The 17010-nt window shown below is 43.8% G+C and overlaps 1 protein-coding gene across 1 annotated transcript; it reads right to left on the reverse strand.

The window, feature by feature from the left end:
- Window positions 1-10831: 10831 nt before the first annotated feature.
- Window positions 10832-16068, reverse strand: ccdc174 (coiled-coil domain containing 174). Its single transcript, XM_034139559.1, has 11 exons — window positions 15937-16068; window positions 15633-15740; window positions 14992-15092; window positions 14849-14907; window positions 14619-14763; window positions 14275-14370; window positions 14050-14186; window positions 13842-13936; window positions 13404-13539; window positions 13130-13282; window positions 10832-12323 (listed from the first exon to the last, which is right to left on the reverse strand). The coding sequence occupies exons 1-11, from the start codon at window positions 15976-15978 to the stop codon at window positions 11551-11553; spliced, it is 1845 nt and encodes a 614-aa protein (XP_033995450.1). The 5' UTR covers window positions 15979-16068; the 3' UTR covers window positions 10832-11550.
- Between the last annotated feature and the right edge of the window lie 942 nt (window positions 16069-17010).

Raw genomic sequence — 17010 nt, forward strand, 5'->3', positions numbered from 1 at the left:
ACTGGTGGCGGCAGGTGATGGTAACAAGGCGGCTGGAGAGTGATCCTGGAGCATAAGAGAAACAGGTGAGAAAAGTATTCCGTGTACAGAGAAATAGCTTAAATCGGCTAAGAAGGCTGAGTTACCACTGGGGTTTAAACAACGATCTGGCGCTGACATGTTGTGGAGCCTCCGCTGATATACCATTAGTAATTGGCTGAATGGGAATCAGGTGTGTAAAGCTGATTGCAGCAGGTGGAGATTTGCTGCAGGTGGAGATTGAGCCGGGAGCCAGGAGTGACAGCCACCACGCCCACACAGACAGGGAATGGGAACACACACTCACAAGGGAGGTGGCTGAAGAGTAGAGCCACCACAGTACCCCCCCCCTTAAGGGACGCCTCCAGGCGGTCTACCAGGGTTATCCCGGTGGAAGTCCCGAACCAGGGACGCGCCCACGATGTTTCGCCGGGGAACCCAAGACCTCTCCTCTGGACCATAGCCCTCCCAATCCACAAGATATTGGAATCCCCTTCCACGGCAACGAACGTCCAACAATCGCCTGACGGTGTAGGTTGGGTGATCATTGATGATGCGGGGGGGGTTGGGGGAACACTCACTGGAGGAGACAAGGAGCTGCTGGCAACAGGTTTCAACAGAGAAACATGAAATGTCGGATGAACCTTCATGTGTGGGGGAAGCTTGAGTTTTACTGCAGATGGGTTGATAACTGAGTCGATGATGAAGAGGCCGACATAACGTGGCGTGAGTTTCTTCGACTCTGTCTTGAGTGGGAGATCTTTGGAGGAAAGCCAAACACTCTGACCTGGTAAGTAGTTGGGAGCCGGGGTCCTGTGGCGGTCTGCGATGAGGCAGTTGCGGGCAGCGGAGCGGAGCAGGGCGGCTCGGGTGTCCCTCCACACCTTATGACAGCGACGAAGGTGGGTCTGAACGGAAGGAACAGCAACCTCCTCTTCCTGGGATGGAAACGGGGGTGGTTGGAAACCCATGGCACAATGAAAGGGTGAAATACCTGTGGCTGCATTTGACAGGGAGTTGTGGGCATATTCGATCCATGGCAGATGTGGGCACCATGACGAAGGGTTCCTGAAAGGCACACAGCGAAGAGCCGCCCCCAGATCCTGGTTGGCCCGTTCCGTTTGCCCGTTCGTCTGAGGATGATATCCAGATGACAGGCTCACTGATGCTCCCAGAGCCTGACAGAAGGCTTTCCAAACGTGGGAAATGAACTGGGGACCCCGGTCAGAGACGATGTCGGTGGGAATCCCATGGAGTCGAACAACATGATTGACCAGAAGATCTGCAGTCTCTCGGGCTGTGGGAAGCTTGGGAAGAGCAACAAAGTGTACCATCTTGGAAAATCTGTCCACAATAGTTAGGATGATGGTATTTCCTTGTGACAGTGGAAGTCCAGTGACAAAATCCAAGGCCACATGCGACCAAGGACGACTAGGTACCGGCAGCGGGCGAAGCAGGCCAGAGGGAGATTGGTGGGAGGACTTGGCGCGGGCACATACTGTACAGGCAGCAACAAAGGCCCTGGTGTCTTGAGCCATGGAAGGCCACCAGAACCGTTGTCTTAGAATAAACAGTGTGCGATGGACACCAGGATGACAGGAGAGACGGGAGGCGTGTGCCCACTGCAGGACCTTGGAGCGAACAGGGGTAGGCACAAAAAGACTATTAGCTGGGCAGTTACCTGGGTTAGGTTGCGCCCGCTGAGCCTCCTTAACCAATGACTCAATCTCCCAGGTAACAGTCGCCACCACGCAGGAGGCAGGCAGGATAGTGTCTGGATTGGCAGCTGGTCCTTCGGAAGCGAACTGGCGAGAGAGAGCGTCCGGCTTGAGGTTCCGTGACCCTGGACGGTAGGTAAGGGTGAATGAGTAGCGGCCGAAATACAGGGCCCATCGAGCCTGACGAGAGTTAAGGCGCTTGGCAGATTGGATGTACGCCAAGTTTTTGTGGTCTGTCCATACAATAAAAGGGAGCTCGGCTCCCTCCAGCCAGTGCCTCCACTCCTCTAGGGCAAGTTTGACAGCCAGCAGCTCTCTGTTACCCACGTCATAGTTCTTCTCAGCTGGAGTGAGGCGGCGAGAGAAAAATGCACAAGGATGTAATTTTTGGTCTCGTTCCGAGCGCTGGGAAAGAACTGCCCCTACCCCGGTGTTGGAGGCATCGACCTCCACCACGAACTGGCGAGAGGAATCAGGGTGGATGAGCACAGGGGCAGTGGTGAAAAGTCTCTTTAGCTCCGAGAAGGCTGCATCGCACTCTGGGGTCCAGAAAAAACCAGTTGTAGGGGAAGTGAGTCTGGTTAAAGGGCCCGCCACTCTGCTGTAGTCTCTGATGAAGCGCCGATAAAAATTGGCGAAACCAAGAAACTGTTGAAGCAGTTTAACTGAGGTTGGTTTGGGCCACCCCGCCACCGCTTGGATCTTCTCAGGGTCGGTCTTAATCTTTCCTTCCTCAACGATGTAGCCCAGGAATGAGACTGTGTTGACATGGAATTCGCATTTCTCCGCCTTCACAAAGAGTCTGTTTTCAAGGAGTCTCTGCAGCACCTGCCTGACATGGATAATGTGCTCCTCCTTGTTACGGGAGAAAATGAGAATGTTATCCAAGTAGACAAAGACTGACCGGTTGAGGAGGTCACGGAGCACATCGTTCACCATTGACTGAAAAACTGCTGGGGCATTCGTCAGTCCAAAAGGCATCACCAGATACTCAAAGTGACCGAGTGGTGTGTTAAAGGCAGTCTTCCACTCGTCCCCTTCACGGATTCTGACGAGGTGGTAGGCATTGCGGGGGTCCAGTTTAGAAAAGATGGTGGCTTCCTGGAGGGGTTCAAAGGCGGAGTTAATGAGGGGTAATGGATATTTGTTTTTTATAGTGATGGCATTGAGACCCCTGTAATCAATGCAGGGCCGCAGTGAGCGGTCCTTCTTGGACACGAAGAAGAACCCAGCACCGACCGGGGAGGAGGATGGGCGGATGACACCAGCAGCCAGGGAGTCATGGATGTAACTCTCCATGGATTTTCTCTCAGGGCGAGACAGGTTGAACAGACGTGAGGAAGGCAGAGGGGCCCCGGGAAGGAGGTCAATGGGACAGTCGTAGGGTCGATGAGGAGGAAGAGAAAGAGCTCGCTGTTTACTGAACACCTCTCCTAGGCTATGATATTCCATGGGGACAGATAACAGGTCAGGCGGCTCGATCTTGGGTGGTGAAGCGGCGGCCTCTGCTGGCGGTAGGGCAGACTGCAGGCATGAGGATAAACAAAAACAACTCCAACTAATGATTTTGCCAGTTACCCAATCAATCTGGGGGTTGTGTGTTCTTAACCAGGGATGACCCAACACTATGGGAGCATGAGGTGAGGAAATAAGGTGAAACTGAATAAACTCACAATGGTTTCCAGACAGAATGAGGTTTACTGGCTTGGTGCGGTGAGTGACTTGGGCCAGGAATTGTCCATTTAGAGCAGGGGTGGGCATTTTACGGCCCGCGGGCCACATCCGGCCCGTTGGCCGGCCTTGGCCGGCCCGTGTGAGGTTGATCATAAATTATAACATAATAAAAAAAAACAGCAACCTTTTCAAAATAAAAGCAACACAGCTGTATTGCTTGCATGGCGTAAATACTTTTCTAACTGTGTTGCTTTTATTTTGAAAAGGGCGCTGCTGTTTTTTTTATTTATTTACGTAAACGCGCATGCCGTGAACAGCTACGAGTGATGCTGGCCGGCTAGTCCTCGAAATGTCCGCTATGGGCAAAAAAAGAAAGATCGATACTGAATGCCGCGTTTTCAACAAGACATGGACCGCTAAGTATTTATTTACAGAAGTGAAAGGTAAAGCTGTGTGTTTAGTTTGTGGTGCGCAGGTCGCTGTGTTCAAGGAGTACAATTTGAGTCGCCACTATGCAATCAAACACGCAGATAAATACAATAACCTGTCTGAGGAAGAGCGGGCAAAAGGGGTCGGATGCTTTGCTAGCTAAGCTGCAAAGTCAACAACACATTTCCACAAAACATTCCACATCCAGAGATGCAGCTGTCAAGACAAGTTATGTCTTATCCCACAAAATTGCAAAAAAAAGTAAACCGTTTTCGGACGGAGAGTTCATTAAGGAGTGTTTGTTGGACTCTGCGAAAGTGAAATGAGAAAGTGACGCACTGTTACGAGGAGGATTGAGGACATCGCGGGAAATCTGGAGCTTCAGCTGCAGAACAGAGCGGTCAACTTTGACTTTTTTTCCTTGGCTTTGGATGAGAGCTGCGATGTACGTGACACTGCCCAGCTACTCATCTTCCTACGCTTCTCTCAAGCCAAATGGAGGACAACATTCTCACGCACTTGCCAACACTGAAGGAAGCCACACCATCAGCTGATCACCTCCAGAGGTACTCATCCATGTTAGAAGCACTGCATGGTGAGTTTTCAAGGCGATTTAAAGACTTCAAAACAGTTGAGAATAAAATGAACATGATCTTTTCCCCATTTACATGCCATGTGGATGATGCACCCAGTGATGTTCAGCTTGAACTCATTGACCTGCAGTCTGACACACTTCTGTCAGAGCACTTTAGGTCAGTCTCACTGCCTGAGTTTTACTCTTCCCTGAAAGAGGAGAACTTTCCACACATCAGGAGACGTGCTCAGAAGATGATGGTCCTCTTTGGATCTACCTACATATGTGAACAGACATTCTCAGTGATGAAGTTCAACAAATCCAGATATAGATCCTCTATCACTGATGATCACCTCTCAGCTGTCCTTCGCATATCCACCTCAGACATTGAACCAGATTTCCGTGCACTTGTTCAAGCCCAAGACAGACTGGATTTTTCTCACTGAACAAGTAAAATTAACTGAAAAACAAAAAGCACTCATTTCTTTTTGTATAAAGCTGATTCATTTCTTATCTTTAACATACTGTAAAACACCTTTTCAGTATTGGTATATTGAGCAGAATTAAGTTCAACTTATTTTATAATTCGGCCCCCCAACACAGCTCGAGTTTCTGAAGTGGCCCCTTGTAAAAAATAATTGCCCACCCCTGATTTAGAGCATTGGCATTAAGAGGTGAATCTAACACTTCGCAGGGAATTCCTGCCTGAGCTGCAATGTCAATGTCCAAAAAATTCTCGTCCGCCCCCGAGTCCACTAAGGCGAGCAGGGGTAGTGACTGTTGGTTGCAGCAAAGAACGGCTTCTAGCTGCGTTCTGGGTCGGGGGTTGAAAGAGGAGGAAGGGCTCGCCAGAATCCCCACAGCTACTGACGAGCCTGACCTTTTGGCAGATTAGGACAGGAGGAAACTAGATGACTGGTTTGGCTGCAATAAACACATTCCCCAGCCTGGATCCTTCTAGCCCGCTCAGATGGTGAGAGGCGGGCCCTTCCCACTTGCATGGGCTCATCTTCGGGGGGTGAAACCGAGAAAGGAGTCGGAAAGGATCTGGAGATTGGGGCAGTGGCAGTGCCAATTCGGGGATCAAGTGAGGAGTAGCTGGGATTGGGGTGACGGCTATTCCTATCCCTGCGTCTCTCTCTGAGGCGATTATCAATCTTGATAGCTGTGGCAATTAAATTATCCAAGCTAACTGGATGATCCCTAGCAGCTAGCTCGTCTTTAATTGCTTCGTTCAGCCCTTGAAGAAAAACATCTTGCAATGACTCGTTATTCCAGCCTGAGTCAGCAGCAACTGTTCTAAACTCAACTGAAAATTCGGCTACACTACGGGAGCCCTGCCGGAGAGAAAGAAGGCGCCTAGAAGCGTCCCTCCCCCGTACCGGGTGATCAAAAACTTTTTTCATTTCGGAAATGAAAGTATCAAATGATAAGCAAATGTGTGGCTGGCTCTCCCTAACGGCTGTAGCCCAATCTAGAGCACTCCCCCTCAACAGACTCATTACATATGCTACCCTAGCCCCATCTGTATGATAAGTACTAGGCTGCTGCTCAAAAACTAACGAACACTGGAACAAAAAGGCTCTACAAATACCCAAATCTCCAGCGTATCGCTCCGGTGTAGGAATAACAGCCTCTCGTAGCTGATGGAGAGGTGCGGCAGGAGCGGGGGGAGGAGCTGTCGGCTGTGCAGCGGGCTGCGGGGGAGAAAACTGTGAGGTGAGCAGTTCCACTTGTGTGCCGATCCTTTGCACGTTAGCGGAGAGGTTCCGGAGAGTCTCCACAACCTCACGGAGAACCACGTCGTGATGCCCCACGAGAGCACCTTGATTGGCCAGGGCTTGGCTGAGTTCGTCCGCAGTCTTGGACTGGTGGCCTGTGTCCGCTGAGTCCATACTGGCCAGATCGTTCTGTTACGATATCCGATAGGACCCAAACGCAGGACACGGCAGAGTGTTGGAAAAAAGGTTTATTGTGAGGGGGAGGAGCGTGGAGAGTAATCCGGTTGGAATGATGACTGGTGGCGGCAGGTGATGGTAACAAGGCGGCTGGAGAGTGATCCTGGAGCATAAGAGAAACAGGTGAGAAAAGTATTCCGTGTACAGAGAAATAGCTTAAATCGGCTAAGAAGGCTGAGAGTTACCACTGGGGTTTAAACAACGATCTGGCGCTGACATGTTGTGGAGCCTCCGCTGATATACCATTAGTAATTGGCTGAATGGGAATCAGGTGTGTAAAGCTGATTGCAGCAGGTGGAGATTTGCAGCAGGTGGAGATTGAGCCGGAAGCCAGGAGTGACAGCCACCACGCCCACACAGACAGGGAAAGGGAACACACACTCACAAGGGAGGTGGCTGAAGAGTAGAGCCACCACAGAATCACGTCATGTTGAGAGGAAATGAAACAGACCTGCTGTCCATCTCAGGTAGTACAGAACAGAAGGTGAAATTAATTTAGATGGATAAACATGCTGACATATCAGAAATGAAATGTAATAAGCTCTAATGAATGTCTGATTTTCCACATGTCTCTCTTTAAGTTTTGCCGGACGACACAAAAAGCCCCCTATTGTTTTATGACTTCACTGAAAAACTCATCTCAAAGTAACTTTACTGCCAGTCCAGCAATGTCACCTTGTGCTAGTTAGTGTGTCTTTGTTTGACCTGCATTTTGAATGCTTTGTGATAATTTAAAGTTTCATCACATTTTTGGAATATCTGAAAAAAAACGGAAAAAGAAGAAACCGAACAAAATCACAAAGAAAAATGATACTTCGTACAACGAAGGCAAGTTTTTAACAATAATTGGTTGGGAAGAATTTAGCAACATGGCAGCCATTACACTGTACTGTACACACATAAGGTATATTTCCATTAAAGCTGTCCCAATGTTTTTTAGCCGTATTATATTCTAGTCATATTTTCCAAGCATTATTTCTCATGCAACAATGTCCATCATTTGTTCCCTCTACATTTGTATTGAATGGGAATGAGTCTCTTTCAAATGTCTCCGAATTAACCCAGGGCACAGGTTATTAAAAGTGTTGATACACTAAATGCAAATGTACTGCTTCACTAGAGTATTGTCTCCGAGGAAACATAACGTTGTTGATCTGATTCTGTACAATTCACATTGTAACTCTTCACCCATTCATTACAGAACCTTTATCCACAAGGGAGAGACTATTGAACTTATGTGTGCATGTATACGCCCCACTCTGCTTTACATTTCCAACATAAACTAACTTTAATTAGGCACATTTTATAGTCTTGTAGAGGGATGATAACATCTGTGGAATCATGTAATGAATACATTGCCTATAGCTTCTCTGATTTATCCCCCATTGTCTGATGTCCCATGTTTCCTCATCAATTGTACAACCCAAGTGTTATTCAATGCTATCCAAAGATGTTTACATTTGTAATGTACTCAAGGACATATATCATACCACTGTGATACTTTATTGACAATACTGGTAGTTGTAGGTACAAGCCTATTTTTTTTTTTCTTGATTATTGTAACCTTTCATTTAAGTGTCCACTTTGAAAATATTTCCAAAGATGGCCGTGTCCCTCCAGATTGGAATTCCCTCTTAATCTGTTTAACGAAATAAAAGAAGCCTTCTTCATTCAGGTTAGTAAAATGAAACATTTTTTTAAACCACTGAGCCCGATAAAATCTATTTTTATGTTGGTGTTGTAACATATTGATGCATATTTTTGATTATAATGATGTTCTGATGTACATGTGCTCGGGTGGGATTCATTCGTCATGTTTTTCAAAACTTTTCTATTATTTATCTTTCCAATTCTCCTGTTTAAAATGTCCAAAAGTTATTTCCTGAGTGTCTGTTCTGAACATATTCTTTGTACATTTGCACCAGTGTTGCAGCTATGTTTTGTTTCTGGAGTATTCAAGTTATGTGTTGTGCATGTAAACATTACATCCTGGTTTTAGAATGGCCAGAAAATGCTTTTGAAAAAACGTACAGTGTCTAAAAGCTGCAGTCTCCCTTTAAAGACTGTATTATTTTTATACACCTCATTATCCTGCAGTAGTTTTCTACATTTGTTTGTTGACTCAATATGCCTGATTTTACTGAAAAAGCTTTAATGGCCTATTATACTTAATGGAGCCAGTGGTATTTCCTTTACTCCCTTCACTTGTTTTATGTTAATGTCTGCACTTTATTTTGAGAATCCTAAACTGATCCTATAAGCTCAAAATCCTGGCTTTTTGGACTATTTGTGTCTCTTTTGTTGCATTGTAAAATTAGGTAACCCTTTCAGTTCCAACGATTCCTCCAGCTTAGTGACATAGTTTCAGAATCTGCCCTGAGACTGGGACAATTTATGATTTTGAATCCCTTTTTCTTCATGTTGAGTCCAGTCCCAATCGAGAATCTGCATCATAAAAACTGCCTCAATTAAAAAACCCTTTCAGACGAGTGTCTTATCTGAGCTCGTATAAAAAGTTCAGCTCTCAGCCAATAAAAAGTCATAGGAATTTCAAGAGAATGTTTGAGGAAAGGACAATTCATTTACTTAAGCAAATGAGTTCGACTGATTGAAGAGTTTGGAGGGAAAGATTCGTGTTTAGGCTCATCGCGTTGAGCACCATGAGTTTCTTTAATGGTTTCTACATTACACACATTTAGAGAGCATTCCCTAGAAAATCTACAAATGAATGTGCTGTACATTTGTTCCTTTAATAGTGTTAAATGGCATTTTTGGTGTTATTTTAATAATTTGTTGGTTATGTTGTTTTCATATCTGGGTGCCAGTCCCATTAAAAGCTTTTCATTTTGCTAGTACACGGCAACTTTAAAATAAAAGTATCTCTTGGACCAAGCATCTTACTACTACTACTGCTGCCGCTGTGCATGCCTGTTCCTTTTGGAATTAGTCTTAGATGGAGTCATTACAGATTAATACAATAAAAAATGAGGGCAGATCCAACTAATAACACAAAACCACTGCACTACTTTAGTGAAATGCTCTCTCAGATCAGTGAAGGATGTGTAAGGATTTGATCTTACCATGTATGAGGTTTCATTCTGCTTGTAAACATCAGAGCTTATTGACCTGACCCTTTGTCGCCTTACATCCCAGTAAAGCTGCATTATCAAGAGTCCAGACCTGCTCCACCAGACCTGCAGTGCATTGAAGACATCATTGATTCCCTGCTCAGGACATACTGCAGGGCAGAATAACTGAGAAACAAGTGTCAGACCTCATAAAGGCTCCATTAGCTCCTGCACTACTGAAAGAAACATCACTAAACTGACACCTCCACTGTGTGTGTGTGTGACCGGACGTCTGATCAGTGTGTATGTGAATGCTGGTTCAACAAATAAAACTTAAGAAAATAAACTGCTTAGAAAGAAAAATCCCATTATATTATAATGTAGAAAAGTCACATTAGATTGGAAGCGATTTCCATGTACTGAAGGTCGTTTAATTTCCATCATGAAAACAGCAGGTTTTAATTTTCCTCAGCCACAGCAGGGTTTTACTGCCAAGAGAGAGGAGGAGTATCTGTCAGAGAGACACTCCCTCCTGTCCCTAATAAGTGATTTGATTCGACAAAGTGGTGAGTCAGCAGGTCAAATTAAGCTGAGAAGATGCACATTTGTATCAAGCCTGTGTTCGTTTTGAGTGCAGAGGTGATTCCACACAGAAGAGGTCTCTTGCTCTTCTCAGTCCGGGGTGGACGTTCAGAAAAATAGCTAAATACTGTATAAAAGAAGCTGCTACAGCCACAACACATACTGTTTAAGGCCGTTTCGCTGTCTTAATGTGCACTGAGCAGTTATTAAATCATGTTCTTCTGTTATTGATTCCCTCTGCATTGCACAGTGCTCTTTTAAAAGATAGTCACCACCAACATGGCAATACATCACAGCAGGAGACCTTGTTGCACTTTCTTGAGGATCAATGTGTTCCTCTTTACTAATTATACCTTTCTATATTTAGATAACTCTTTCATTCTGCATTTACATTCTCTTCTCCAGATTAAGACAGTGTGTTCAATTGAAATTATGATTGAGGTCTATTTTAGTGTTCTAATTATGTTGTCTGTCTGTGCTGTTTATTCTGACTCTGTGAAGCACTGTGGCCTGCATGACTGTATTCATTTGCTATACAAATAAAGCCGAGTTGAGAAGTTTGAAACTCACCAGTCCAACAGGTACTGGGACTTGGTGATGCAGAACACCAGGATGAGTCCGGTCCGGCATCAGGGAGCAGTGAAGAGGTTCAGCTCTGATGACTGATGGCTTCAGCAGGACGCTACAATCCTCTAACACACATTTCACGTAAAGAAAACATCTCTTAAAAACTAAACACACTCACAACCGGTTGCCTTTACCCAGCTGCCATGGCTTCATACAGTTTTGAGAAATAAGACACAATGCAAGTATTCTTTACCCGTTTAAAAAAATAAGTATTGTATCCAAACACTCAAATATAATCATTTAATACAAAAATAAAATTGTAAATGGACTTAAACATAATCCAAACACATTTATCCATAAATGTTTTAAGTCCGTTCTAAACTCAAAACGTTTTTTCCAGTTGTGAAAATGTGCCGCTTTTGTTCCTCATATCTGCTAATACACTGAATGTTATTGGGTTTTAGATAGACATAACAACTGTTTACTTAATGGGAGAAATTATCAGCAGATTGATGTTCATTAAAATAGCAGCAGCTGTAGATTAATGTCCTTCAACAGTTCAGATATATCACTGCAGTACAGTTCGGCCACTTGCAGATATGTTCTCCACATGAAAGTGTACAGTACCATCTGGTGGATATTTTCATACTGCAGAATCCTCTCTAGACTTTCAAATATCTTAAATACTTAAACCAGGAGTAACCTCTTCATGATATGCTTTCTCACCATTACAATAGATCCTCATAAGGTGAAGCTTTATAAGATTTTAAATTGTATAAACTGAATTAAATTAACTGTCAGAAAAAAAACATAGTTACAGTATTCCTTGTGTTTATTACATGCTGAAACTGTAAAGATCTGAGGCAATGTGTTTGTTGTTTCTAAAATGTCATTAAAAAAAATTAGACAGCAGTATTTACACTCTAAATACAAACTACACAGCAAGTAGAATCATTTAGATATCAGGTAATGCTCCTGTAGAAGGACAGCATTTCATCCATACTCTGTTCAGGCTGCTCAGGCTGAGACTGGCTCTGCTGCTGAGGAGGAACCTGGGGAGGAACCTGAGGGGGAACCTGAGGAGGAACCTCCGGAGGAACCTGAGGAGGAACCTGGGAAGGAAACTGAGGAGGAACCTGGGAAGGAAACTGAGGAGGAACCTGGGAAGGAAACTGAGGAGCATATTGGGGAGCATAATGTGTTGGATATTGGGGAGGATATTGTGGAGCATATTGTGGCAGATATTGTGGAGGATATTGGGGCGGATATTGGTTGTAATACTGGTTTGGGTACTGGGGGGGATACATGTGAGGCTGTCCAGCAAACTGAGGAGGAGGTGGACGAGGAAACTGAGCATAATGAGGGGGAAACTGGGGATTAAAGGGAGGAGCAGACACCGGAGCGGACTCTGCTGGGAGACCTGAAGGTGAAGCCTGGGATGGAGTCTGTGGTTGTGGAGGAGGTGGTTGTGGAGGTGGTTGTGGAGGAGTTGGAGGAGGTGGTTGAGGGGCAGGAGGTGAGGGGGCAGTTTTTGGCGGAGAAAGTGGCTGCTCTTTGCTCTCAGAGACCTCTTCTGGGCCCTTGCTCCACTTGAAGGACATCTTGGATTTACTCTCTTGAGTTTTAACCTTCACCGATCGCTCTCTCTTCCACTCAGAAAAGTACGCAGTGGGAGGGGCGAACTCTGACTCTCGCTCATCGCGACGCCGTGATGTCCACTCATTAAACATGGACTCTGGAGGAAACAGGAAAAAGGAGGAGTTAAAGAAGTTACTTACTTCACAAAGTAATGAAACTTTACTGAAATCCCTTAAAGCCGACGATGGCATACGTTGTTTATAAAAGTTTGAATTTGTGTTCCACCCATGGCACATGTCAGTATAGATATATATCCACAGCTGCATAACATAGTACTACAAAAAGAGTGAGATCAGTACCTCCAACTATATGACCTTTAACTTAATATTCCACTTGCAAATGTATGCATGTGCAGGGAAGCACCTGCATTGACTGAGAGAATGATCAGGACACCAAAACAGTACTGGAAAGGGATCTTAACCAGATGGGAAAACGAATGATCTTGTGTGTAACATGAAGTAGGTTTCTTCTAATATAATGCAATGCATATTATTCTTTAAATAATTGCCATCATTAAATACAAATGTTGTCAGCTTTCCAAAGTCATTGCTAAAAAGGTAAGAGGTTTCCAAACTCTCTGAAGAACTATCTGTTCAGAACACTTAAGTGCAATGTGAAATAATAAGTGTTCTTCTGAACTTAGAAATCTGGGATGTCAAACCCTTTCCCTTTCTTCTTAACTCATTGGACTTTGGGTTTAGCAGTCGGTTTAGCCTTTGAAGCCGCTGAATGAAATGTAACCGTCATTTATTTTTTGTTCTTGCATCGATGATTTACCATTGTTTGAAAAAGGCAGAGAAGTACAAGTCCTAATTTTGCTGGGCACTCACATGTTTTCCCAACAAACCTTAATCGTAGTCCTAAATATTTTCTCACTAGAGACCTTTACAAAATGAGACATACCTTTGCCCCTGTCCCATTCCCTGACATGAGGAACTCCTGGTTTGGAGTCCTTCCTTTCCTGGATCTCAACTTCCACCTTCCTCGCTCTGCTGACCTCTGGTACCTCCTCTGGTGGAGCCGGGGGTCCTATCAAGTCCCCTTCGTCGTCCCCTCCTAGGACACACAATTCACAACAATCCCTCATTAGCGTTCATGTGATCTTTGAACTGCAGCATGCATGCAGACTTTATATGCAAACGGCTGCATTTGATGTGAGGGAGTTGAGGATACACACCTTCATTGTCGTCGTCCTCCGTGCCATCCAGCTTGGCCTTCTTCGTCTTCCTACTCCTCACTTTAGACAATCGAGCCTTCAGGATGGCCTGCCTCTTGTCCTTCAGCTGTTCCCTCTTAGTGCGCTGCTCGGTTGTCTGAAGGACAAGAACAAAGACTGAGCAAACACTCAAGACAGCATTATTCATTTTTTTAAATAAATATAGATTTGATTAACTAGAGACAACAATATAACATAAACTTAAAGTGTATAGTCGGCTGAGCAAAAGTGGGTAAACTACAAATACATAATAAAGTCCATCAAAGTGTGGATTTGTGTGGATCGACATACATGTAAGAGTATGCTTTTAGTGTGGGGGACTATGTTATCCATAGAACTTTTAAAATGCCCTCTCCTAATATATATTTATATTTTAACAGGCTAGATATGTGTTCTCACCTGGTCTCTGAGCATGTCCAGAGTTTCTCTCTGCTTCCTGCGCTGCTCGGCATCATGAGCGAACGCAAAGTAACCCACACCGAGATCTCGAGCCTCTGTGAGACAGAACAGACAGAAATATGTTTTTTGAACAGCACAAGACTTACAGAACACATACCTGTATTTCAAACGTGTGCTGGAAACATTTAAGAGATGCGTTAAAAGTAACCTTGTCCCCTGATATCCTCGTAGTGGATGGGTCCGACAGGCCTCTTCATGGCCTCCTCTTCCTCCATCTCCCACTCCTGCCTCTGCAACTCTCTGCGCATGTCCTCCGAGAGTAAGGTCTTCTCAGCAGAGGCTTTTCTACATGGAAGAGTGGTATCAATAAAGTTCCCATCATCAAGGAACCAACTCCAGCACATTTTAAAGGTTTTATCTGTAGGATATTTACGCTTTTCCGTAAAGGTTTTGGTCCAATTTCTCAAACCCAGGCAGGTCTTTCTTCATGCATCTCCGAGATCGGCCCAAAGCATCCTCATAATCCACCCTACAGATTAACAAAACAGCAGAACAGATTACTAACAGGATATACTTTTTTTTATATATACATTTAAATAATAAGTGAAGCACCCTATTGGTATAGGTATCACTTTAATGGTACTGGAATTGGTATGAATATCATACTTCTTTCTGACAGCCCTATAGTATTTAACATATGTACTTTGAAACAAAAATACTAACTGCACTTTACATTTCCTAAATCAAACCCTTAAAAATATATGAAAGAGACATTACCATTCCTCATTTGGATTTTCAGGAGGAGGGACAGGAGACCTATTTCCTCTTTCCTCATCCTCTCTTTTCTGTGCAAGCGTTTCTCTCTTTTTGTCAATAATCTTCTGGGTGAAATCCACCAGGAACAGTCCTTCTGTCTCTTCATCTGGGGAATACAAGACAAGTTTATTATAAAGTACATTTAGCTATGGAACTAAATTATTAGAAGATATCATTTTTACTCAACAAACCTGGAAAGTCTCCTTTTGTCATTTGCTCGTAGAGTTTGGCCTTCTCCTCTAGCTTGCGTCTGTTATTAGAAGATTAGAAGTTAGAGGTTTTTGTCATCATTTTATCATGACAGTGAATCTACAATATAATATGTTGAACTCACTTTGAGGTATCCAGACTGCTCTGCTCCTCAGACAGCTGCTCCGCATCTTTCTCAGCTCTTGCTGAGACTCCAGTGTTTTGTTTGATCCAGACATTAGGTTTCTACTCAAGAGCATGAAGACGAAACATCGTTAGTGATCTCACTAACATTTAATAATAATAATAATAATAATAATAATGGGTTCCATTTAGCACTTCATATTCGAATTCAAATCCCGAAGTGCTACAAGCAGTGAGCAGGAACAGTATAAATAGACATGACACAACACGGTAGAATTAATAAAAAGCAATAAAAAAAATAAAAAGAATAGAAAAATAAAAATAGAAGGGTGGTAATGATTATCTTCTTCATCGATAATGGATAAAATGTCAGAAAATAGTGCAAATGTCCATCCTAGTTTTCTCAATATCTCGGTTTTTTTCGGTACATAACCGGGAGATATTCAGTTAATATGATATACAATAGAAGAAGGAGAATATATCTGAGAAGCAGAAAATGTTATAAGCTTTTCTGACATTTATGCAAGATAACATACTTTTACAAATTCAAAATAATTAGTCAACCAATCGTTGTAGCTCTAGATCTCTTTCATTAAACAAACAGGTAAAAATAGGCCCCAAAACAAATACCACATACTGTACCTTGACTTTGGCTCTTGATGTGAACCCAGCTCCAGTGTTGTCATGCCCAAGTTTGTCCTGTTTGAATTGTTCCTGCTTCCTGTACAGTTCAGCTTTAAGGTCCACCAGCTGTAAGAACAAAGGTGATATCAGAAATAACGTTATACTTAAATCAATAGTTATTGTTTTGCTACTAACACAGCTGTAACTCTGTTTATGTGTTAGCAACATAGCCTGAGAGTTAGCTACCGTTAGCTGTTATATTTAACTAAACGCCACACAGCAGCAATAGTAGTTTGTAAAGCTGCTTCTGAATGCCACTCACAGATGAAGCCGTCACGTTGAAGGGTTTCTTCTTTTTATCCATGTTTATCACTTCTTTAATACTCCATGATGTGCGAGCTGCTGCTGCTGAAATGCTGCTGCTGACTTCCTGACTTCTTCGTTGGTGGTTCTCCCGTTTATGAAATGTGGCTTTACCGCCAACTAGTGGCCTTTTAAAATACAATTTACTGTAAACACCCTTTACGGTCTTTATAGCAGTGGTGGAAAGTAAAAAACAGAAGTGAAGTACTCAGATCTTGTAGTTAAGTATTAATAGAAATACCAGAGTGTAGGAATACTGTATTTCAAGTAAAATTACTGCAATTAAAATGTTACTCAAGTAAAAGTACAAAAGTATGGGCATCTACATTTAGGAGTAGGCCTAACAAAAGTACTCAATATGCAGGTTGGTTCATTTCAGAATCATATATTTTATTTGGTTATTATAATGATTGATGTACTGTTGTGTTTATCAACCTGGGTAGAATAGTAAAGGTACAATATTGACCTCTGAATTGTAGTGGAGTAGAAGTACAAAGTAGCTTAAAATGGAAAGACTCAAGTAAGGTACAAGTACCAAAAATGTTTACTTAAGTACAGGGCCGTCCCTCCCTACAGGAAGATCACGCAGACTGTGTGGGGCCTCACCTTGCGGAGGGGGCCTCATCTTGCGGAGGGAGCCTCAACTGAGGCGCACCTATGCGTTTATGTGGCACAATTAGTGTGGCGCGGCACGGTTTTCCACTAGCCCCCCCCCCCCCCCCCCCGCCGACGACGACGACGCTCGCGAAACAGAGGGCCTCATCATCTAACTTTGCGTGGGGCCTCAAGTTGGCCAGGGACGGCCCTGCTTAAGTACATTGCTTGAGTAAACGTACTTAGTTACGGACAAACACTGCTCCTCAGTATATTACACATCCTAACCAACATTAATGTAAGAGAGTAGACAGAACAATTTGAGGTTTTAAAATGAACACTTTAAGAAAAAACAATAAAGAAAACAAAAAAACAAGGTTAGATCTGGATTTCAAGCTGCTGTTTTTAGCAGACGGGCCAGTCCAACAGTTCATCGAGC

The sequence above is a fragment of the Trematomus bernacchii genome, unplaced genomic scaffold (assembly GCF_902827165.1).
Source record: "Trematomus bernacchii unplaced genomic scaffold, fTreBer1.1, whole genome shotgun sequence".
Lineage (NCBI taxonomy): Eukaryota > Metazoa > Chordata > Actinopteri > Perciformes > Nototheniidae > Trematomus > Trematomus bernacchii.